Below are 25,809 nucleotides of genomic sequence, written 5' to 3'. Positions count from 1 at the left end.
ATTGCTGAGGCTGGCTTTCATGTGTGCACTGGCTTAAGTGCCTGCAGGCTGATGTACACGGTAGAAAGCTCAAAAATAAATGGTTCTTGAAACACATTGATTTCATTTTGAGAATGAAGGATTGTAAGCTTTAATGGGTGAATTAATCAACTCAAGCTTGTTTGGCTAATTAACTAGAGAGGGTTAATTTAAATCAGCAGGGGCTCAGGGGATGAGTGTGTTCATTTTGGAGACCATGTTGGTTTTGGCAATAGGAAAGAAATATTAAGGATAGCCTTTCTTTCCCAGAATGAATGAGTGTTAGTCCTTGCTTGTATCATTGTATGTTACTTTGGGCTACAATATCTCAGAAAAGAAAGAAAGAAAGAAAGAAAGAGCAACCTTTGGGGTTTCTGTAACATGTAAACTATTTAAATGTGATGAATTAATCAGTTAAAAGACAAATAATTACTCCACTAAAAAGTCTTCACTTGCTGACAGCTGCACTAACAACTCATTAAGGTTGCAGACATGCCTCACTTAAACACAAGAACTTCTACTAAAGGTACTAAGTTGTTTCTGCATTGGTATGTTTTAAGATTGACTCTTGGCTTAAGATGAGTGAAGAGGGTGAACAGCAAAACAAGCTAATGTTCTTCTAGGCTGCATCAACAGAAGTATAGTGTCACAATCAAGGGAAGGAATAGCAATAGAACCACTTCACTCTCCCTTGGTCAGACCACACTTGAAGTACTGTGTCCACAGTTTAAGAAGGATGTTAACAAGATGGAACATGCGCAGAGGAGGGCAACCAGGATGATCAAGGGTCTGGAAACCAAGCCTTATGAGGAACGGTTGAAGGAGCTGGGTATGTTTAGCCTGGAAAAGAGGAGACTGAGAAGAGAGATGACAGCCACCTTCAGATATCTCAAGGGCTGTCACATGGAAGAGAAAACAAGCTTGTTTCTCCTGCTCTGGAGGCCTAAGACCCAAACCAATGGCTTCAAGTACAAGAGTCTGATTAAACAAAGGAGAGTCTAATTAAACAACAGGAATAACTTTCTGAGAGTAGAATGTCTCCGATAGTGGAACGGACTCCTTCGGAAGGTGGTGGACTCTCCTTCCTTGGAGGTTTTGAAGCAGAGGTTGGATGGCCATCTGCCATGGATGCTTTAGCTAGGATACTGGACTATATGAACCCCAGGGTCCCCTCCAACTCTACAATTCTATGATTCTATAGCCTCCAAGCCTTCTCCTAAACATACTTGCATCAAGCCACACAGAACTCTCACAAGAGCCAGTGATAGCCATCAACTTGGATAGCTTTAAACCATGGAGCATAAGTCAACCATTGACTACTACCCATGATAGATATGCACTGCCCTCAGTATCAGAGGTGGCAGTTCTCTCAATATCAGTGCTAGAAATCACAGCTGTTTGCCCTTAGGTTCTGCTTGTGGATGCTGAACGACATGGACCTTTGGTCTGATCCTGCAGGTTCTTCTGATGCTCTACATGCTGAGAGGCTTCCTCATGCATGCCACACTAACAGATGTACCATGGGAGTATGTGTATGTGTAAAAACATTCCTAGAGTAAGAGAAGGACATGCCCAATTTATGAAGATCTGCACATATCAGAGTCTGCCAGGGACCTAAGAATTCTTGGATCTTTGTACTGTTGCCTTGTGTGGAGCCACCACCTGTGGAAACAGGTTGAAGGGTTCTCTGAGGAGGCTCCTGGAGTTGACTAGGCCCACCCTGTCCATTGGCTTTCCCTAACCCTCTAATCATTTCAGGTCAGGCTGGAAATTTGTGGCTAGCTGAAGTACAAGGTATGGTTCCTGGATCTTCCAATTCTTGGCATCTCTGGGCCTACAACTGGCAGAACCTCCTCGGTGTTTCCAACAGGGGCTCTTGCAATGGGATTTAAATATGTCTAATGTAGTAAGCCCTACGGAGCAAGCCTGTGTATCTTTACTGAGAAGGAAATAAATACCCCCAAGTTCAAATAAGTGTAAATAGGATTGCAGCAACAGGTTTTGTTTTTTTGAGAGGGGTGGTTCAAAGGAGCATGATGCAACTTAAATATGGAAAGACAAATTCATGCAGTTTGCAGCTTATGCTCTGCAGAGAATTTGGCCTTTCCAACTAGCCACTGTCAAAATGTCATTTACATTTTATTTGGCGTTCCTGGTAATACATTTGAAGCCCCAATCCCCTCACACTTCCAATTTTACTGAATCAGTCTGCAATCAGAGTAAATTTCCAGGCAGGACGCCATTTTTTTCATCCTACTTTCACCTTTCTCCCTCAGCACCACTATATGCCTCTTGCAAACTTCAAGCTGAGATTTGCTTCCATGGCTAAACCTAGGAGCTTCCTTAAACCAAGCAGAATGTTATCATTAGCATTTTTTATTCTGCTTACTCAAGGACAACACACACACACACACACACACAACTGTGTCTACACACACACACACACACACACACACACACACACACGATTCAACATGTTTGCACTCATAACCTGAACTCAAATTGAATTATACTTGGCCAGTACATTACATTGTGTGTTTATTTATTTAAAAATTAAAAATCACTTGTGTGTATTAATTTGCAAATGGAAAAGTGTTGCTAGTCAAATCTGTGGGGCAACACCATTTTACCACAACTTCAAGACATCTGTATTCAGTTAAGCCATAATTGTCGGCTCTCCTCAGTGAACGGAGACTCTGGCAGGCAGCAGTGAAGCCACTAGTTTGAAACACTCAAAGAAAACAGTGACAAGTTGATAGAAAGCCTATTTATAATCCTGAAGCAATGACTTGTATTTTTAAAAGCATTTTTCAGGCTTAGGAGGGTAAACAACATAGAGAAGAAAGAAGCATTCATTGACATAGCTTACTCTCTTGTGTAGCTATAACTACAACCCGCAGAGAGAATACTATATGTTTGTTTTACGTAACGCTATCAATAACAAAAGATTAGCACTGCCGTGGCTGCAGGCCTCTTGTACAAAATTCATACTCCTCAAGTCTGAAAGACACTATTTGGCAACATATTTTATTTATAGGAGATTTTCTAACCAGACCTTCATCATATGATCCCAGGGCTGGCTACAACACAGCAAATTAGGAAAACACTACAGTAAAACCAATTCAACACAACTTACGGAAGCAGACAAAAGTGCAGCATTGTTTAAAAATGCATTGTAAAACTACCACTGATACCAAGCGTTGATTTGCACGAAAAAGCTAAGTGCCGTACATATTAACACCACAAGTTATCATCGGAGTTCATCACCCTTTTTTCTTTCAAGTTTCAATTGGTAAAGATGGGGAACCTGTGGTGCTTCAGAGTTTGCTGGGCTCCAACTCCCACCAGCCCCAGCCATTGATCAGGGATGATGGGAGTTGTAACCCAGTTACATCTGGATGCCCCCTGGTTCATTAACCCAGGCATATGGGTACAAGAGATACGTGACTGCTTTGCAAGAAATGTCAATTACCTCTCATTTTCAATGAGTAACCCTCACTGGGCAAAATGCTTCTTGTTCTTCAAGGGGGCATGAACAAAATGGCATCTTTACTAAAGCCACAAGGAAAGGCAGATTTAAGCACTGTAACTAATATCCTTCAAAGGGAACACCTGTTCACTTCTAACTTATTCATTCTGGTTCACTGCAAGCAGCGCTGGCTGATGCCCTTTGGGACTGATAGGGTTGAAGGCAGGAAGGCCAACAGTAGGAGGCGCCAAAGCCAATATCAAATCCTACTAATTCTAGTTTTGTCCCCATCATCTGCCTCCTTGCCGCCCAAGGGCAACACTGGGATCTGACAGCCTGGGCCATGCCCTCGACTGCATGAGTAAGAAGAAAAGGCTGTCTTCAAGAGGAGCCTTTTCAATAAGAACAGAGGTGGGTTCTGTGCTACATATGCATCTAGTGCACAAGGCTGTAATATTCACTTGCTACTGAGCTTCACAAACCTTCCTGGTTCCCCATTTAAAAGCCACCTAAGTCTGGGACATCACCACTTCCTGTATGCTTCATTGCAGCCAATGCGTGTAAGGCTAAATTGGTACACAAACCTTGTAAGCATTTGCATGCTGCATTCATCCACTCATGTTTACTGTACCTTCAAACTAGTTTAACATAAAAGGGAGTCAATTAACTTAAGATTTCTTAACACTAAATTCTGGCACTTGTAGAGTACATAAGTTAAGAATTATACCAAATGCTATCTTATTTAAAGCTTATCTGCCACTGCATTTTAATTTGAGCAGCTGGCCTTGCAAAAACTGGATTTAGGCAGCATGCCTGTACTTTGTTTCCTGGGAGTAAAGGTGACCTCAATGGGACTTACTTTTGAGTTGCAGGCAACTCTGATTTTATTGCTGCTGAGACTGTGCACTGGAACTTGTAGGTTTATTAGCATTATCTTGCTTTTAGAGGTGCCTCACACCACAGAAATCAAATCTCTCTATATTCAGAATGGAGCATTCCATGAAGTACTCCCTGTATTATGAAATACCCCCCCCCCCCCCCCCGAAGAGGCAAAGCACACAGTGTGCTGTGAAAACCTTTCTTATTTCTGCAAGCATTTCTGGAATGTTGGTTGTATCAGGTCACTTTTAACACTCTACTGTTTTATTTATGGTGTGTGTTATTCTGCATTTTATTTTGTTGCAAATTCTTTAGAGGCCTACTATTACAGGGGGGGAATCATAAATATTTTTAAAGAAGCAAACAAGCACACATTTATATATGCATGGCGGAAATTTGTTCTCTGTATTTTTGGAAAAGTTAGATGAAGTGGCAGGGCTTGTGTGCACATTTATGATAAATCACAGTGGTGAATTACTAGCAGGAAAACGCCAGTCTCCAGTACTAAACAGACAGGGTGCCAATATTCAGATAATATAGCACTAAAAACCAAAACAAAGACCTGCATGTCATTCTATTTTTACGCCATTTTTGTTTTTCGGTGAGAAGCTGCACTGTGGTGTCTTTCCCCAATTAAAATACAGTATCAAAACTACTTAAAGCAATCAGTTTCCAGTGCAATTGGTGCAAATTAAACAAAAAAATAAACATAAGCATAATAAAGGCGGCGAAGGATGGGTGAAAAAGGAGCTGGCAAAGCATTTTGAAAGAGCTTTTGAAAAGCTATGAAATCCCTTGTGTAGATGACCTGAGCAAGTGCTTCTCATGGACAAGCGTGCTGGCAGCCCAATTGAAAAGGTTTTCAGCTGGGCAGTTGAGAACATACCTGATATTTCATATGACGAATGCACATAATGGGATGTTTTAGTTGTGGGAAATAGCTACTGTAGCGTTGGTTTTAATGGAACATTTTAAAAAGCAAATGCTGACTGTATTTTTAGCCAATGAGATAAATTAAAAAAAGGCGACCAAACCTAAGGAAAGCATGAGGGAAAGATTACCTTCCATTTTTTTAAGGCAGGGGTTATTTATTCAGTTTTAACAGCTAAAGAAATAAAATCATTGGTGGGGTGGGAGGCAATGAGGGGAGGGACAAACACTTGCCAAACCAAATAACTCTGGAGCAAGAATCCAGAAAAGATGGGCTGAGCCAAACGAGCTGAATTTAATTCATGCCGACTTAAAATCCACCCCCAAAAGGGCCAAGCCAAAAAAACTCCCCAAAACCATGAAAGTGGGAGAGCTACACGAAAAGGGGCTCCACCTGCACTTTATCCAAGCTGGGAACAAATGTCAATTAATCTGATATGGTCAATGGTTATTATGTTTGAAGCATCATTCTGATGGCTCTTTCTGGAGCATGCTTAGTAGGCACATTTATGAAAGGAAGCTTAAAAAGCACAAGCAGACGTAAAGAAAGAAGATGGGCATGTTAAAAAACAAACAAACCCAGTGACCGCTCAGTGATATTAATTTATGGAAACCCAATGATTTCTGTGCATGTTTGTGGGAAATAGATAAATAACCCTGTTGGCTAATGTTGGCCTGTCTCTATTTGTGGTTGGAAGAAGAGGAAGAGGGGGAAGCCTGGCACATTTTCATCTGTGCTATTATGTGCAATTGAGATTTTAACAGGGCTTCTGCAGAGGATTGCAAGAAACCAAAACAAAAAAACCATGTGTGCTACCAGAAGCTTTGTACGGAGTTCTGTTTGAATCTCCAGCCAGTTTGATTCCTGTCTGGAGGGAAGCAGCTAGCCAGCTTGTGTCCAAAGAGTGATATGTACACTGAATAAAATCTATGGGCACATAGATTTGTATCTTACAATGGAAAATGGAAGTTTCTTCTCTTGAGTGTCTTTTAAAAAATGAGAGATTCATTTAGGTTATTAAAACGCTTCTATAATTCTATCAGACTGTGATGGAAAAAAAATAGGGCCTAGTCCTAAAACCATATTAGGCATTCCAGTATCAGTATCTTGAGTTGTGGGGGTGGGCACATTGTGCGGCTGCCAATCATGCACATAGAATGCTCCATGGACCAGCTGTATACGTGCCACAGCATGCAGGGCTTTCGGAGCCAATGCAGTGGGCTGCATATTGCTAATCTGTGCAGCATTTCAGTGCCAGTTAGTGTAGGCAAAAATTGCTACCCCAGAAGCAGTTGTATTTCGTGACACTTAATGATTTCTATGTGCCTGGTGTAAGGAATTCCTGCTTCGAATCGGGGTTGGTTTTTTTTGCTCTTGCTACAGGTAAGTATTATAACAATCCAATCAATTTTAAAGTAAATGATCACAAGCTTAAATGCCACATTTGTGAATGCACATTGGATTTTCTCCACTGGGGGATTTATTTTCAGAAATATATAGGATAGTGTGTGCTGCCTTGGGTGATGATATGGCTCTCAAGATGAAGAAATTGGAAGAAGATGGGATAATTGAAGTTTTATTTTATACTGCATTAAAGGCATAACTATCTGCTGAGTTTTGGGTGCCATCTCCTCAACACCGACCCGATATACAGACGCTGAGGGAGAAAAGTTAAGCATTGTATTGCAGATGCTTACTGCTATAACGGAAACTCCAGCAGCTGTGCTGTTGGGCTTGGGGCCTGTGTTGAAATGCTTTTTGATCTTTCCAGCTACAGACAACTGATGCTCATTCTCTGGAAGGCCATCGTCCTGCAAAGCGAAAACAAGCATTTGTGAATTATGATCTTCAAGGAGCTGAAGGACAATTCAGGAGACATTTTTCCAGACCACTACCATATTGTATTTAATGATATATTAATTATTAGGACTTACTAGTTTTAACTATTTTATTTGGGAATCTGCAATTTACAAGATCTAATAGTGCTCGGAGGCAGCTGATTAACTTTCTAATATCATGAAGTTATGTGCTGAAAGTTGCCAATCGTTACACCATTCTAGTTTTGTATGGTATTCATGAATTACCCAGTTGGCTATTTCAACATGCCTGAAGTTGACACAATAACAGTCTAGACTAGAGTTGGCCTAGAAGTAAGGCCTTAAAAGACCAACTTGCTGGGTACTTCCATGTGCTATCAAAATAGTTCTGGAGAATCCCCCCCAAAAGAATAATTTCATGGTATGTGTAATTAATAAACAGGATACAAAGACAGATTGCTCATGGTGGAGTGCCACACTCACTCTTACAAATGGGTTGTATTTTTTTTTTGGTCATCCACAAGTCAGTAATATTCCCCCTTCCCCCTCAATATGCCATATGAAACATAGACTCACATTCTTGTAAATAATGGCTGGAGTCTTAAAAATAGCCCTTTAAAATAGATTTGCCCCACTCTTTCAGGTATTTTGGGCATATGTATATCAACAACTGACCAGCGTCTTGATACTTAAAGCTTTGCACCAGTATCTCTGCAACATAGGAGTAACATCCTGTTTTGTAATCCAAAGAAGTGTGTGTGTCCTATGCTAAACAATAGTGTACTGATGCACTGAACTGGTTAAGGGTCATATCTCTAGCTTTTTTCCGGGGGGGGGGGGTTAAACAGTTTGGGGGGGGCATGGGGGGAAAGGGAGGGGAGGTACTTGTGCTAATGGGACAACATTGTTGTATAAAACCCTAGGTCTAAGATAAAAGGTAAAGGACCCCTGAATGGTTAAGTCCAGTCAAAGGCGACTCTGGGGTTGCGGCGCTCATCTTGCTTTCAGGCCGAGGGAGCCGGTGTTTGTCCACAGACAGCTTTCCAGGTCATGTGGCCAGCATGACTAAACTGCTCCTGGCACAACAGAACACCATGACGGAAACCAGAGGGCACAGAAACGCCCTTTACCTTCCTGCCGCAGCGGTACCTATTTATCTACTTGCAGTGGCGTGCTTTCGATCTGCTAGGTTGGCAGCTACTTGTGGCATGTGTCATATTTCTAAAACAGCAATTCAAAAGACTTCACAAGCAAACAATTTTATATATATATATATGTTAAAATAAAGCTGTTAGCTTTTAGATTTACTTACATTAACCCATGGGTGTTCAAGGACTTGCAAAGCCGAAAATCGCTGGTCTATATCTACCTGTAGCATCATAGTAATAAGTTCCTGCGAAATGCAAAGATTTAGTTAACTCTATGCTGTTTGAAGAAGCACTCCTTTTACCTGTCCTATATCTTTCAATATTCAGCTTTGTTGCGTGTGCACAGGTTCTAGTGCTAGGAGACAGGGGAGGAAATTGTCTCCATGCCATGCATAATGCTATAAACTGCTATCATGCTACATCTCACTTGCCTTTTCTGTAAACTAAAACATTGCAAATGCTGAAACCTTTCTTCATAGGGGAGTCACTCTTTTCCCTCAATCATTTTGGTCGGCCTTTTCTGAATGTTTTCCAAGATTATGATACCCTTTTTGAGGCGAGGTGACAAGCACTGTACACAGTATTCCAAATGCGGTCGCACCATAGATTTGTATAACAGCATTATATCGGCGGTTTCATTTTCCATTCCTTCCTGCAGCGCGTTGGGTTAGCACCTTCATCTGCACTAGTTAAAAGTTTTTGATCTGCACCAGTTGAAACTTTACAATAGGCTCCCCGAGAAGGCTTGTAAAGAGGGCTGTCAGTAAGATATGGGGGGAAAAAGCAAAGCAGCACAATTTACCTTTGCAGAGTCGGAAACATTATCCCAGTAGGGGGATGGAAAGTCTACTTGTCCCATCAAAATCTGATCAAAAAGGACTTCCTGATCTTCGCCACTTCTACACGGTAAGGAAACAAAAGTGTTAAGTTTCCACCACATGGAAAAAGATAAATACATGAAACAGCAAGACTCTGCTCTTAAAAGTGCAGTGCTTGAGGAAAAATGTGTTTCTCCCATTTTGCAGAGTCTACCAAACAGCATGTATTCAAAATGTGAAAGAAAGCTCCTAAGAAACAGTTGCCAGTTGACTCTATCTGAAAATTGCAAGGCTCTGCAATTCTACTTTCAGTAAACATATATTTGATATACATTTTATACCATTCTAAAAGATCACAGCATAATATTTAAATTCTGGGAAGAACATCATTTTTATTTCCTTTGTTTTTTTTTACCAGCAATGAATTGCATAAATAAAAATAAACCTATGAAATCATCATCTCACCTATCATGATACTGTTTAGGTAAATTACATTGCCTCACACAGCAGGGGAGGAGAAGGATGGGGAGAGCAACTAGAATTATACCCAGAGAGAAAAAAACATTTGGGTTTCCAATAGCTCAGAAGTGCATTGTTAAAAGGGGAAAAGATCAGCATTGCCCATACCCACGGAATGGAGGAAAACCACACAGCAGGATGTAAGTAATCACACCAGCTGCCCAGATGTCCACCTTCAGGCCATATCTACAAGTGACAAGAGATTATGATTAATATTATAAAGAATGTGTGATCAATAGTGCAAAATAAAAGCAAAGAGAAAATGATACCATGGCAAAGACCATCATTAAATTACACGGCATTGTCTTAGTAATAGCTATATTTTACATGGCATTTTAGAAAATGAGGTGCAAGAATTAAATCTAAAATATTTAAATTCAAGTACAGTGTGATTTATATTCAAATGGACATCCACTATTCACGAGAAGAATATGGATCTCTTTCACTAGATGATAGTCGCTCTGCACACCAGGCACTAACTGAACTGGATATAAAATGAAGGAAGAGAGATTGTAAACAGCAGTAATCAGCAACTATCATTAATACTATCTTAGAAACTTGATAAATGTTTGATTGTTGCCTTGGCCCTAATCTGTCAATGTTCTTCTCAAGATTTAATTTACAAATTACTAATAAATTTAATTGTTCATACCAAATGTGTTACAAACCATCTTACCCAGTTTCTGCAATGATTTCTGGAGCTACATAAGTAGGTGTCCCACAGACGGTATAAAGAGGCCCATCAACGATGGTGGCCAGTCCAAAATCTCCCAGCTTCAGTGACTTGCTCCCATCTTGGTGCTCATAAACCTAAACAAACAGTCTTCTGATTCAGTGTGTTCCTTCTAGCAGGAATCTCCCTTTCCCTTAACAGTCAATCTTCTATTCCATTGTGCTTGTGGCAGTGAAGCCCCCCACCCACCCCGTCCCCAAGCATGCCTGAACACAGCAGATGTGAGGAGGCGAGAGCCAGAGATGAACAGAGAGAGTGATAAAGAGGTTGGAGCGAACTTAGCTTGCACTTAATAAACATGAAACAGTAGCCAGAAGCCAAACAGCACAGTATCCTTACTGTAGGGATGTAAAACAGGTTGTTAGAGTTGCTATAGAGACAATCTGTTGCCATGCAGGTGGTACAGTCCTCCAGTGTTCATAATTAATATTAATTTAATAAGAGTAGATTGGACAGTTTAGTTTACTCTATGGGGCAGAAGGATGTTTGAAGATCACTTCCAGCTTGGTCATCACTTGTCTATCAGAAATTGTCCGTGGCTGAGAGCGAAGTATAGGCCAAGCAGGTTTCTCTCTACTACTTATGGATATCTGCTTTTGGCCGAGTATTGGACTTCATGCCATTAGACACTTCCAGATCCATTATTCTACATTTCAATGGCCATTGATCACAGAGGAAAAATGTATGAGATTTGTTTTTATTAATAAAATTGCCTCCTGTCAATTTACCCTTTAAATTGTGAGCTAGGCAGCCACCAAAGCCTATTGCAAGTTGCGTGGCAAAGAGAATGTTTTTCTTATTTGTGAAATGCAAACTATGTGTAAATTGCATGGCAATAGAAACACACCGTAGCATCAAATACATATTATGAGAATATGTTTTGCATTCAGAGGCCTATTCCCCCCCCCCTTCAATTGGGTTTCAGTGAGCTCATGTAACTGGAATTTTGTCTTCGAAAAGGAGCAGCAAACAGAAATTCTCAGCACACACTGGCTGTGACAATGCCGGAATGAATAAGGGTAGGGAAGGAGGACATTTAAAAATGAAATTGCTCTATTATTAAAAATGTGAGTTGTTAGGCACATCTGGTTTATGAATCTTTAAGAAAGTGTTTGCTAAAGTGGCAGCAATAAATTATATTTCAATGACATTTTTAATTAGAGATTGTGCACTAGGCTTTTTAAAGGCTTTGTGACTGGGACATAGAATGCAGAGCTACCTCAGTGTCTGAATTTATACTAGGCAGCATACAACATTTATTTTTAATAAACAACCCCAGGCATATTTTTTTAAGTGTTTCTATTGTGGGGCAGGGCAAGGGAAGTTATTTTGCAAAGTGTTCGGGAACTTAAAACATTAAGTTTGTTGAATGGCTATTAAAAGAACCAATTTATCATTTCACCAGGATTTTTTTTTAACTAAAAAGACTCCAGGGATGCATTTTTTTAAAAAAAAAAATAGATAACTTCTCCCTGGAGCTTTTTACAAGTAAGAGTTCATTTTCTTTTTTAAAAACCAACTCTTCAGTTCATTTCTGAAAACAAGTAAACAAGCAGTGGGCATGGGGAAATGTTCCCTCTGCCCTGGTAAGTAAGATTAAAGACAAAAATAAGGCTTCAATGTAAAGGGGTAATATTTTAATTGTCTGCCCTGCGAAAAGCAAAGAATGTAGATGATCATTTAAAGCTCATCTTACTAAGAAAGTAAGCTCTTTACAAGTTCTATTTTCCTTTAAGCCCTGAAGGGCAATTAAAGAGATGTGGATTAGTGCAAATTACCCACTATGTAGTGCTTTCACTGTTTTAACTAAGCAATAAAACTGTGTAATTGTACAACACTAATTGAATCCAGCCACACATAATTGTGTGCTACCATATGTATCCCATTACTCTAAAGACTGTCCATATTTCCTAAGCTGCTCTTGTGATCACTGCAGATGGCAACAGTCAGAGAAGTTGTTCTCTTGGGCTTATTATATGGCTATAAAGCTATCCCATGATTTGACAAAATAATCATGTTAAATAGGAGCAATTATGAAAAAATGTCCCAATTAAAATGAAAAAAGCATGCCTTCCAGATGAAGGGAATGTAGAGGTGAAGTATTACAGCCTTTTCATATGACTAAGGCTTTTAGCTTGGGTTGCTAAAATGGTAAAAGAGCCAGTTGATTAATAGCACATGTATTGGAACTGGATACCCCATGCAGGGTAAAATCAGCAAAAGAGGTGTGGCCAAGTTGCCTAGTGAAATTCGTTTAACATAATTTAGTAACCCTTTTACACCCACATGGGTCAACCTCTGCCTTCCTCCAAATCAAAATCATCCATATTATGCGCGAGCAAGATGTTCAGGCATTATGTTGTTATGAGTTTGGGGTGGTAAGCTGGGTGCCAGACCCTTATAACCCCTGGATCCACCAAGTGTTAGAATTTAAGCAAGGCTAAAGTCCAGGCTAAGAGACCCAGGTGGCGCTGTGGGTTAAACCACAGAGTCTAGGGCTTGCTGATCAGAAGGTCGGCGGTTCGAATCCCTGCAACGGGGTGAGCTCCCGTTGCTCGGTCCCAGCTCCTGCCCACCTAGCAGTTCGAAAGTACATCAAAGTGCAAGTAGATAAATAGGGACCGCTCTGGCGGGAAGGTAAACGGCGTTTCCGTGCACTGCTCTGGTTCGCTAGAAGCAGCTTTGTCATGCTGGCCACATGACCCGGAAGCTGTCTGTGGACAAACACTGGCTCCCTCGGCCTATAGAGCGAGATGAGCACCGCAACCCCAGAGTTGGACATGACTGGACCTGATGGTCGGGGGCTCCTTTACCTTTACCTTTAAAGTCCAGGCTAGCCTCCTGGTGAGGTGATAACCTAGGTAATTTGCCATTAAGAAGGATTAAGGGGCTCAGTCCAAGATGTTAAATGGGCGATGCCATCTCTCTCAGCAGAAAATAAGGCAAGTTTAAAGTAGAGATTTGGGGAGTGATGTGACCTAGATGTAAAGCAACAAGCTGGAGAGTGTGAGAGCAATGTTTGAGAAGCAATACCATCTTGGGGTGTTTATTCTGTGAATTACAATAGGACTGAATTGGTGTGGATTAGATCAGATTAAGCTATTTCCCCCCAAACCCAGTCAGAAATACAGCTTAGCTTCATCTAAGGCAAACTGATGGGTGCCAAGGACAGAATGCGCAGCCAACAATTTTGCCAACAATTTTGCCCATGTTTGGTACAAATGGGAAATGGGAGGGGACACACCACCAAGCCAAGATCAAGCTGTTACTATTAATATAGTACACATTTTTTGTATGAAGTGAAGACTTGGGATGAGATTTCATGGACATATGTGTGAACTAGTCCTATATCTAGATATCTAAATATGTGAGCCTAAGAGAACTTCCATGGAAGTTAAGTCTTAAATCAGTGTACCCAATTTCTATGCAACGTGCTTAGGACTAGAGTGTGGCCAAGGATATTATTTTAGTTAGTATCCATATTGCTTCTGGATAGCACAATTCAGTTAGTGCAAAAAAAGCATACTAGCATTTGGTATGCAATACTAAGAACAACATGCCCCAGGCATCTAGAAGCTGCAAAGGCAATCTTGCCAGTGATAGCTGCTTAGAAATAATCACATCTCAACAAGCTCCCATGTGCTTTTGTGCAGTTTAAACTGATGGAAGCAACATACACAGACATGTCCTTTGAGTGCAATTGTCTTAGTAGGAAAATGTATTGACTAGTAATCAGTGTGGAATGTGCACAATAGCACAGGACTATTGTGAGTGCTCTGGACCGCAAAATACACTAAAACATGGTTGTTGGTTTTTTTTAAAAAAAAATACCCAGCATAATTGCTCATGGTAGGTCAGTGAATGCTATTTTAAGAGGGAAAACAACCAAGAGGGTGAGGGAGAACTTCAGTCTACTGCTGTCAAACTTGAGAAAAGTTTGAATACAAAAGCATTGTAAGCGTTTCCCCATGAGACCATCTCTAGCGTTCTCAGAAACAAGAGTCTAATGAATCTTGACATGTGATTGCACTAGCTTACATACACAGCAGTGCACCAATACTAACATTCAGACTTCAATATGGCAAAGAATACACTGCATTGTTGAAAAGTGGTGTGTGTGTGTGTGTGTGTGTGTGTGAAAGTGAAATATTAGTTCCACAATGCAACTGAGCCTAACTGCAATTGTTCACAAGAGACAGGTCAGCAAGGAGAGTGGATGGTTGAGTTCCATTTGTTGTTAACATTGGACCCAACACTATTATGCTGGGCCCTACACAATTAGGACAGATCTGTGTATAAAGACCTGCCACCCGCACATTTGATTTGGCTCTCAGCCTCTCTCCTAAACAGTAACACACTTTCCTATCAACCCAGGTAAACAAGAAAGGCAGCAGCAGCAAAATTATACGAAAGATAATTGTCACACTGTACTTTTAATGTGCTATGGACTCCTATTCCTCTCCCAGAGTGGTTTAGCAATCAATCCCTCTTTGTGGCAAAATTTGGCAACTGAAACTCTGTGAGGGTTCTAGAACCAAAGGGTTCTAGTTTTTAGGAAGGTCCTATCATAGCTTTTGGTATGAGGGTAGAGGAGAGAGAAAGCTGGTAGAAGCAAGATGAAGTTGGTTTGCAGCCCGGTATACTTGGGTTCAGAGCATAGCTGATGTTTAGGGAATAAGAAATGTGCTTGCTTGCTTGCTTATGTGGGTTCTGAGGTACAATGGACCAACTGGGGGCAGTACCAAGGCTACCAGAGCAGTCGATGAGTTGCAAATGATTAAACAGCATGAAACACATATAGCATCCCCAACACAAAAGGTAGAGAGGATGCTGTGGCTTTTCATGTAATTCAAAGTCAGGGGGAAAAACCCTCTTTTGGAGTCATAGAGAGAACAGCAGTGGAGCATCATAACATTTCAAAAGTTAGTCTTTAGAAATAATATTTACAAGGTTTGTTGGACTACTTGACAGATTCAGAAGCTCAATTCTCCAATGGCATGATCCTGGCAACATTGCATATAGCCCAATCCATGTATCTCTAAAATAGAAGTAAACCATTTGTGTTCCACAAGTAAAGCATGAATCTTCTGTATACAGTGCAATATTTGCTAGACTTGAAATGCTTCTTAGGGTGAGCATTTTTATCTAGAGATACATATTTTCATTGAAGCCTCATTGAGGCTACCAACATCAGCCATATGAACAGAAATCTCTAGAACGTACCGGAGGTTGAACTTACCAGCAGATTCTCAGGTTTGATATCCCTGTGGACGATGTTCAAGCTATGAAGATATTTAATGGCACTGGCCAGATTGTACAGCATCCCACTAGCGTCCCGCTCTGTATATTTGTTTGTGGAAGTAATGGCATCAAAAAGGTCTCCGCCCTGGAATGAAATAATTGTCATGTTTGTACACCATTCCACTAAGCACAGAGAGGACTGAGATTCCGGAAACATACTGTAATGAAAAGCATAATCATATTCTTTGAGAACAGCACAGAGGACCTATATAAAAGACAGGTCTAATATCTGTGGTGTAAATTTTGTCTTTCAGGCTGCACATGATGGAAGAATTCAGTCTGACTGTAGCAGTATATCATTGTCAGGATCCTGGGACTCGGCTTCCTCCACCTCTTTGGCCGTAGATAAGCAGGACAAAGCGAAAATAGTCCCTTACCATTTAAAGAGTCTTTAATGATCACAGCAAAAGAACAACACATCCATTCTTGGAAGGAAGGTGTTCCCAATTAAGGATTCCACCCACTTCCCCCCAGTCACTTCTGTCTTGCAACCTGATCTCGCAACCACCCTGCTTTTTGTGTAGCCACCTTATCTGCTGTGTGACCTTGGACACTTTCCAGCGAGAGTGAGTCTGTTAGCTCTCTCTCTCTCTCAGTTCTTCTTCACTTTGCTGTTTACCCCCCAGTTCTTCCCAACTTTTGTCTTCAGAACTATGCCCCTCTGCAAACCACTGTTCCAAATCTATACTGCTTCACTGCTCCTGGGCAGCTTCAGGATCCTGGTCAGGAGCAGGGCGAGGGGGGAGGGGAAGGGGAGGGTCCCACCATTCCTCATCAGAGCAGTACTCCTCCTTGACAATCATGTGCTTCAACTGCTCCTCAAAACATTTAAAATGTGGTTTTCTGAACCTTTTCCATCTCTACAAAATCCTTCTTGAGATGTGGTGCCCAGAACATGCCACTGTATTCCAAATGTGGTTGCACTACAAGTTTTGTAGAAGGGCATTATGACACCTGCATTTTTATTTTCAGCTTCTTTCCTAATGATCCCTAACATGGATCTTTCTGCAACTTTTTCACAGCTGACACACACTGGGCTGACATCTTCACTACAACCCCAAAGCCTCATTCCTGCTCAGTCACTGCCAGTCCAAACCACTTGCACATATATCATACCTTGCAAGTGCCCTGGAAAAACCAAGACATCCCGTTGTTTTTTTCTTGCAAGAGGACAGAAGCCATTTGGGGCACCATGATATTGCGATTTTTCAGGGCCACAATCTCATGTGGTGCCCCAAAATGCACATTTTTGGGCACCAATCCCAAAAAAGCTGCTTTCCGGGAAGAAATCATGGTGCAAAATTGCATAAAATCAGGATGCCCAAAATGGCCGCCATCCTCTTGTGAGAAAAAAGAAAACAGGAAGATGGCATCCCAGTTTTTGCCTTTGATGTGTTGGAGGGTATGACAAAAATGCGAAATGAAGAGTTTTCACCCTAACATGCATCACTTCACACTTACACTTACACTGAATTGCATTTGCCATTTTACTACTAATTCACTCACTTTGCAGAGGTCCTTTTAGAGCTTTTTGCAATCCCTTTTTGTTTTAATGACCCTGAACAATTTAGTATCATCAGCAAACCTGCCCACCTCACTGCTCTCCCCTAACTCTAGATTGTTTATGAATGTAAGAAAAGCTTCACTGGATCAGGTTTTGAGTCTACCTATTCCCATGTCCTGCTTTTAACATTGCTATTCCCATTACATATCTATATTTGTTTTATATTGATTTAACTGCTGTGGTTTACCCAGAGAACCCTGGGAATTGTAGTTTCATGAGGCTGTTGAGAATACCCCAGCAGAGGTCATTAGCAGCCTCACAGCACTCCATTTCCTAGAACTCCCTCAAGAGAGAGAATACTGTACTATGAAACAAGCTTGTAGTGTGGAAGAGAGAGGCCCCCTTATTGGGCACGAAAAGGCTTCATTACATGACAGGCATATAATAGGTAAATTAGACCCTTGTCATGTTCTATACGGGCTGTACAAATTTAGAATGCATTTTTTTGTTCCTTCGAGGCACATCTCATATGTCTAAATTTCTATCCTGGTTTAATCCATGGTGTGCATCGCAGTCTAAGTACCCTCCCCTCCCCGTTGGCCTTCTCCTCCCCCCTAAACAACAAAATCCTGCCTCTGCCTTGGAAAACCCCCTAATCTGTTGTTTGTATGCAAAGGAAAGTCTGGATAGCTGCCTGCAGTTAACCAAGATAGGTGCTCATAGCACTTCTGTCGATTCTCTTCCTATTTGCAGAGCTGTGGGATGGCTTTCTGCCAAAGTAATAAATAAAGGGACTGAGTTGTGTCAGCTTACACAAGGAAAATACATTTTCACTTCTGCACTTGAGGAAAGATTAAAACAAAGGAGTAGTAATAGTAGTTCAGGGAGCTACGGTGTTAAACTCTTTCCTAAAACAAGAATGTTGAGTTGTTTTAAAATAAGTCTAATTTAATGTTGGAAATCTAGACCAAAACCCAATTTTTAATCAGCACTTACAATCTTAAATTACCAGTCGTTTAATGGTTTCATTCCATCTTACCGGTATTTACAAGAGATCCTATCAAATAAGATACATCTTGTGGGTGTTTCACAATGAAGAGATATCATATACAAATGACTTCACCAGCTCTCCCCAAAACTGCTTAACCCCCCCCCCCCAAAAAAACAACAACAACCTTTGGTGGGATTTGTCAACACTCATGAACACATATTTATTTTTTCACAGAATATTTCTTTGTTTGAATAAAATTCTGTGAAAAATGACCAACATTTATTTTATAATAAAACTACCATTATTTGGTTCTAGTTACAGGTAGGTAGCCGTGTTGGTCTGCCGTAGTCGAAACAAAATAAGAAAAATCCTTCCAGTAGCAGCTTAGAGACCAACTAAGTTTGTCATTGGTATGAGCTTTCGTGTGCATGCACACTTCTTCAGTTAACCATCATTTGGTTATCAGCTGTCAGGAAGTACCACAGGAAAGTGGAACAGCACACACTTTGTGTCCAAATGGTCACATGTTCAAACTCCAATAAAAAAATACCTATCTCTCTAAGGCCTTATTTAGAGAGTCACTGCTACTTGCAGCAGAAAATACTGGACAATTTAGATCAAGAGCAAACTTTATGTTCACTGATGGTGGGAAATTTAAACCCCTCACCACTTTCTATTTGTGCCTCAAATAACCCAACCTCAGTGGCAAGTTAGCAAGGAAAGAGAGACTGTGATGGAACCTAAGGCTCATAGTCCATTATGAAATACAGTTGATTCACGACTTTCATGCATTTAACTTGCATGAATTCAGCTTTATGCACTTGGCCAAAAAAGGAGGCAGGTGTCTAGGGAAAACTGTGGCAAGAATTGGAAGAATTTGAGGACACCCCTGCTTCTATGATTGTAAGCAGAATTTAAGATTTGTACAGTGCACCTGAAGGAGGTCCCCATTTCAATTCTGCACACATTGTGCAGTCCTGGTTTAGGTATATGATGGATTTCCTTAGGTTCCTAAGGAATAATGCTGGTGGGGGCAAATGGTTAACACTATGGATAACCTTTGGGGCATGAGGAGTCCCGGTGGTGATTTGTCCCCTGCCAAAAGCAGCTTGCTCTCAAACAGTCTTTCATATTACATTCTACACAAAACAGCAGAGAATATTGCTCTGACCTAAGGGCCTGCTCTGGAGAAAACTGTAGCTGGAGAGCAAAAGCCCACCCACTCAGGTGACCCTCATGCTCCAAGAGAATGACTCATAAGATGGGCTTCGCCACTCACTAGCAACAGTAATTTTCCCAAGAGTAGCCTTTCAAAGAGGAGGGAGGATTTTGTGTGTGTGTGTGGGAAAGAACATTTATTTTGAACACATGCAAAATATCTCAGGTTTTGCAAGTACTTGAATGAAATACAATGATGTGATTTTTAAACTGAATGGGCGACCACCCCCCTTTTGGATAAAGACCTTAAATAATGAACTTTACAGTCAACTTTCTTGGACAGCACAGGATTCCAACTTTTCCTTCACGTAAGGGATCATGCCAATTTCTGCTTTACTAACTGAAATAACAGGTCGCCTGCTGCCATCAAGGAACTGTAGAAGATGGGCCCAGGATCCTTAATGTTTTATCACCCAACATCCCCCTCTTCTGCATTTTCCTGGAATCAAGACAGACTAACAGAAGCATCTGAATGTATTTTTTTAAAAGAAAAGAAGGAGGAGGAAAAGTCCACCCTTATCACATAAGGCACTGAAATCCTGAAGTACAGTAACCAATTATTTATTTACTAGCTAGCAACATAAATGCTGTAACATTCCTTTTCTCATGTGAAATTGAAATTAGATCCTTGAACAGCAGGAGGAAACCCTATAATAAATCATGCTTGTTAAAATAGCTAAACCAGTGCTGGGCTTGAATAATAATTTGGTCTCACTATGTGCAATGGCAGTTCGCCAGCGACCACGTCCTTTCTCCTTTCCACAAGCGCTGCTTGCAACGTGCTTTTATTTGTATTTATGAAGTGCTTTCCTCACACTCAAGGCCTTTTACGCAGCAGAGATTGACATGCCTGCCATGAAATGAAACCGTGTCTGCAGCAGCAGCAGCCACCACTTATATCAAACTTGTGGCTGCCAATTAATGCAAAATGGTAGTAGCCAGAAACTGGCGCTCCACCACATCAACCCTTTTCCTCCCAAATATATTTCCCATCTGTGAACTTGATTTAAACTTGGGTCTTCAAAAGCCAACCCACAGCAGATGGTTACACAATTGTAAAGGGCATGCTGTGCAAGGGATAAGGCCAGCCGTTGTTGAATCAACAGTTGACATCTTCCCAAATGCGCTTGCTTCAGTACTTAGAGAATAAATCACAGCAAGGTTTGTTCAACTGTCAAACTTAATGAATAAGAGAAGGTGTCGCACCTTATTTAGAATGAACTTGTCACAAACAGTTGGCGACAGCTCTCACAATATCTTATTGTAGTAAAGATCCCATTACAGGAGGAATTTCGGTTTCGTTTGCAGCTATGAAAACCTGCTACACCTAACCCCACACAAATTATTCAGTTACGAATCCAGCTTTTTCTATAGCAGGTAAGTGGGAGAACTTTGCAGGCAAAAACCCCTGGCATTTACAGCCTTGGGTAGCAAGTTCGGGAAAGATCCCTGCGTAATTCAGGGTCATCCAATGAAGATCAAGAGTGGGAATGTGAGAATACAAAGGAACCACTTCTTCAGAGGGTGCACGATTAAACTATGGAATTCATTATCACAAGGTTCTTGTAACAAACTTAGACTGCTTTAAAAGGGGATTAACCTTATCCTCCATAAATCTGTCAAATTGTTGGCTACGGATCATGATGGCTGTATACTACCTCAAGGATCAGAGGATCCATAACTCTAAATATCAGTCACTGGGGAGCAACAATGGGAAGGGGTTAATGCACCTGTGTCCTGTTTGTGGGCTTCTCATAAGCATCTGCTGGGTCACTGTGAAAACAGGATTCTGGATCAGATAGATCTTTAGTATCTCTCCAGAACAGCATAACTCTTATGAGACTCTTTGCTTCCATTTGACAATCCTGGGCTTGATGAACCAGAGATCTCTTGAGAACAGCCCCATATCAGAACTAAGATCTATCTAGCTCAGCAACTTGTTTCTTGCAGTATTTATTTATTTGACTCATATATTCATCCCATCAGGATCACAGGGCGACACAGCATATAACACCTAAAAATAAAAATGATATCCACGAGATCATTAGCCACTAAACATAATAAGACCAAGAGCTTATACTCCTCGTGTTGGTGGAGTAAACAATAAGAACAATTCAGATGACCCCACCAAACATCCATGTCACCCAAAAGCCCGAGTGACATGGTGTATCTTGAACATAGCTGCCAAGTTATCCCTTTTTAAACGGGATTTTCCCTTATGCTGAATAGGCTTTCTCGCGAGAAAAGGGAAAACTTGGCAGCTATGATCTTGAATTGATGACCAAAGCTCAGTAACAAGGCTGGTTGACACACCTCCAAAGGGAAGGAGCTGCACAAGTGGGATGCCACTACAGAGGAGGCCATGTTTCAAGTTACCACACAAAAGGCCTCCTCTGTAGATCACAAATTTCAGCAGGCCCGGCTCTAGGTGTAGTCCCGGTGGCGCAGGGCGGCAGGGCGCTGGGCCGGCAGGGGGTGCCGGAGCGATCTCTGCGCCTCAGCGCCAGGGCGCCCGACGGGCTTGAGACCGCCCTGAATTTCAGGAGCCGAGCAGATGTCTCTATGAAATCCATAATCAGAGCAAGAAGGCCACAGATTTCTCCTGTCAATGCTGCCCTGTAACTAATATCAATTAGCTTTCTGCTTTTGAACATGCAGGTTCTCCATATTCATCATGACGGATAGTCACTAATAGCCTTACTCTCCATAAATGGTCTAACCCCCTTTTAAAGCCAGGGGAAAGAAGTTCCATATGATTTTCCCATGCATTTCCATAAGAAGTGAGTTAGCTCTCTGTTCTTCCACCCCACCCTATGCAGATCAATCAGTAATATGGAAGCAGGGATTCACTCACTGATCCCTATCAGAATCTGATCACCATGCTTGGCTATTCCTATTTGTGGCATATGTCCTGCAAGTCAGGCTAACTCACAAATCCACCAGAAATAACAAAGTTGGAAACCTCGTTTATCGTGTTTATACAGTGAAAACTATGTATATATTTCAAAAACCTTAGAACAGAATAGCAATCCAGAGAAAAACCAAAACACTACGTCCAGAGAGCACCTACTTACCTCTAGTTCATTCCTCCATTCTGCCTGCTTGTCTCTACAGGGCTAAACCCTTCTATAGAATCTCCCCTTTAACAGCTGCTGTGTCCAGGGGGTAAATAAAGGCATACACCCTTGTAAATATGTGCATCAGCAGCTACCCAGCCCTTTAATTTGAAGCCTAGTGAATGGTTGGCAATCTGTGAAATAGCAGGTGATCTTTCTTTCATATAGACATACCTTTACAAGCTCCATGACAAGGTACAACTCAGTGGGCATATCCATTTCCTCAATCAGAAGAACAATATTGGGATGCTTGACCCTTCTTAAAATGGCCACTTCATTCTGGATCATATGCTCCTGGCACAAAACAAAAGAAAACCACATGTAGAAAGACAATGGAAGAAATCCATCCATCTGCTTCAGTTTCCCACATTATGTTTCATGCAGAATGTGTGGGATAAATATCAGCCTTATAAAACCAGCATGCTTAGCTCAACTTAATGCATGAAGGGGTTAAGACCATAGAGTAAGCAGTCTTCCCAGACTTAGTTAAGTCACACTCCCTCACATAGAAAGGGTTTCCAAAAGCCTTTGTTCATTTCCCCCCTACCCACCATGAACCCAACCACAAAGGACATCTGGGCTGATTGCTCCAAGTCATCTTGTGTTTCTATACAAATAATTTAGAAAAAAATACCAATTTTGAAACTAAGTTTTTCGGTCTGTGTTTTCTTGCTGTGTCTTGTCCCTTGTCCCACCCCTAAATCTGTTCTGGGGGGTCCCCCGGACAGGACAGGACAACTATCGGCAGGATCCAAAGAGGGGGAGAAGTTTCACTGACCAAGTGGAAATCCTTACAATGACAGGACATTAGTTGGATGCCACACAGAATAAATATAAAAGAAAACACATTTTTTAATATAGATTATTGTTATTGTTATTTGTACTGTGTTCATTTGTTGGGGAGCTTATTTGGTTGTAAGCATTGACAATTCCAATTTTAAAAGAGGCAAAATAATAAATACATGAAAGTAAAACACAAAACCATAATATATAGATAAATATACAGCAGACAAGTGCCAATAAGGCTACCAATATGGCACCAGGCAAGATTCTCTGTTCCATAATTGGATGCCACAACTGAAAAAGTCCTCTCCCTGGCAGGTTACCCACCTCACTTCATTCAGTGGGGACACCTGGAGCAGGGCTACTAAAAGGGGGGAATACTAAAGTTAGAGTAGGTGAATATGAAAGAAAGAGATCCAACGGGGAGCTTCTGTACTTACTTTTCCTCTACATTTACTTTTTTTGATGATTTTCAGAGCATATTCTCTACCAGTTGACCTAGAGAGAGACAGAAAGAGAAAGCAACAGAGAATTGGAAGATGAAATACTGTAATGAATTCTGTTTTCAGTTCAAACTGCCTTCAACAAGCAAAGTACCAACTACTGCTCCTTTTTGTTTCCATGGAAAGGCTGGAAGAGTGGAGAAAGAATACAGGAAGGAAGGGTTAAGCTCCACCAATTCTATGATTCTGTGGCTCTCCCACATTGGTCTCCATAGTCACAGATGTGCTGCAAGCTTCCAAGAGTTTTGCTTCACCCCCAAATGCACACTCCTCCACTGTCTCCCAAGACAGATGGATGCCAAGTATCCTTCATGAAAGCAATGTATTCACATATGTGGGAAACCAAGTATCCCTCCCCCTCTCCCCAATGTAGAGCTTGCATTCTCATGTTTTGTTTTGCTGCAAAAAAGCAGATGAATAGGATGGATTATTAATATTAGCAGAGGCAGATTAGTAGAGGCAGCATGTAAAGAATGATGAACGATGTAGTCATATTATTTTGAAGTAACAGCCATATGGTGCTTTTTAGATTTAATAAAAATGATTTTGTACAGCACAGATACAGAAGCTCGTAGTGTAGGGTGGTTACACCATTTACCATTCCTTGAGACCTGCCTTTCCAGTGTTCCACCTGCAGTTGAGGTTTGACTGATGGTGACATGAGATGAGCCTTTTCAGTGGCTTCACCAGCACTGCAGCCTAGTTAACACCACAAAGTTGGCCTAGCAGGCTACCAGAAAGGAATTCCCAGTCTCCGATTTCTCATTTGCTCCTCCTAAATCCTGCTGTTGCTACTCAGAAGTGAAACTAAAGTTTGCCTTAGCACAGGCATCCCCAAACTGCGGCCCTCCAGATGTTTTGGCCTACAACTCCCATGATCCCTGGCTTGAAGGACCAGTGGTTGGGGAAGATGGGAATTGTAGTCCAAAACATATGGAGGGCCAAAGTTTGGGGATGCCTGCATTAGCATGTCTTCCAAACCAGGGCTTGTGGTTAAGCTTCCTCTCTGCCTCCATGGGACGTATGTAGAGCCTTCTCTCCCTGTCTGCCTTTTGCTGATTAGTGAAGACATAATGGGCACAAGGGAAATTCTCCTCCCTTTCCACTCCCTGCCTGCCTGCTGTGGCCTCCCCAAATCTGTTCCAGAGGGTTGGGGGAACCTCTAGAACAGATTTAGGAAGCATGTAGAGGGAGAAGATGGGGGAGGAGAAGTTCCTGCACTAGTGGGCCTATTTAATTGGACACTGTCCTTTTAATCCAGCAGGGCTCCCCACCCCCCACCCAGCTTGGTACCCAATGTTTTATTTATTATCAGTTGACTTTCATTGAATTTATTGTTTCATACAATACTGAGATTTTAAAACTGCTTTAGGGCATTAGAAGGGCAAGGACAAAATTTCCACATATAATAAATCATTCCACATATAATAAATCATTTCCACATATAATAAATCATTAAGCTTGCAAAGCAATCCAAAAAGCTGCCCGAAGGGAAATATGACAAGAGAATGTTATAAAGCAGGGTTTGGCAACCTAAAGCCCATGGGCCACAAACAGCCCACGGTGGTCATTCAACCAGCCCATGAGCTGCCCCCAAACCGAGCTGCCCACTCGGCGAGTCCCTGCGTGCTGTGCTAAACATGTGCAGCGCGGCACAGGGACTAGCTCCCATATTGCCGCAAATTGTGTCTGCGCATGCGCAGACGCCGGAAATTGCGTCTGCACAGATGCAGACGCCAGAAATCGTGGGCGCACGCGTGATCGGGCCATGGACGGATCTCCGCTGGAGTGAACCGGCCCAGGCAAGGTAAACCTTGCCAACCCCTGTTATAAAGCTACCATTTGATTGCTGTTGGAAGCCACCTAGGTTTGACAAGGTGAAGCAGAGTGGTTTAATTGAATAAGAAACATGCAGTATTCTGCCATCTAACAGGAGTAAAATGAAAACTTCAAAGTTGAAAACCTCAAAGATGAAATTGTAGATTTAAAGTGAAGGCTTGGCAACAAGCAAACAAATCTACTTTGCCCTATTCAGGTTGTTCAAAAACTGAAGCTGTTAGA

General features: G+C 41.5%; 1 protein-coding gene across 3 annotated transcripts in view; it reads right to left on the bottom strand.

Moving 5' to 3' along the window:
- DCLK1 (doublecortin like kinase 1) overlaps positions 1-25,809 on the bottom strand; it is a 204,054-nt gene that overhangs the window by 20,642 nt on the left and 157,603 nt on the right. For all 3 annotated transcript variants that reach the window (XM_060273781.1, XM_060273780.1, XM_060273782.1), the window contains 8 exons: positions 23,686-23,743; positions 22,637-22,756; positions 15,572-15,718; positions 10,276-10,409; positions 9,708-9,785; positions 9,065-9,161; positions 8,427-8,507; positions 6,995-7,108 (listed from right to left, as the gene is read on the bottom strand). In XM_060273781.1, the coding sequence (XP_060129764.1) occupies positions 6,995-7,108; positions 8,427-8,507; positions 9,065-9,161; positions 9,708-9,785; positions 10,276-10,409; positions 15,572-15,718; positions 22,637-22,756; positions 23,686-23,743 (829 nt within the window). The remainder of the gene's footprint in view (positions 1-6,994; positions 7,109-8,426; positions 8,508-9,064; positions 9,162-9,707; positions 9,786-10,275; positions 10,410-15,571; positions 15,719-22,636; positions 22,757-23,685; positions 23,744-25,809) is intronic.

This window comes from Zootoca vivipara, chromosome 4, assembly GCF_963506605.1.
Source record: "Zootoca vivipara chromosome 4, rZooViv1.1, whole genome shotgun sequence".
In the NCBI taxonomy this organism is placed as follows: domain Eukaryota; kingdom Metazoa; phylum Chordata; class Lepidosauria; order Squamata; family Lacertidae; genus Zootoca; species Zootoca vivipara.
Note: the sequence above shows the minus strand (reverse complement) of the source record. Positions and strands in the feature narration are given on the sequence as shown.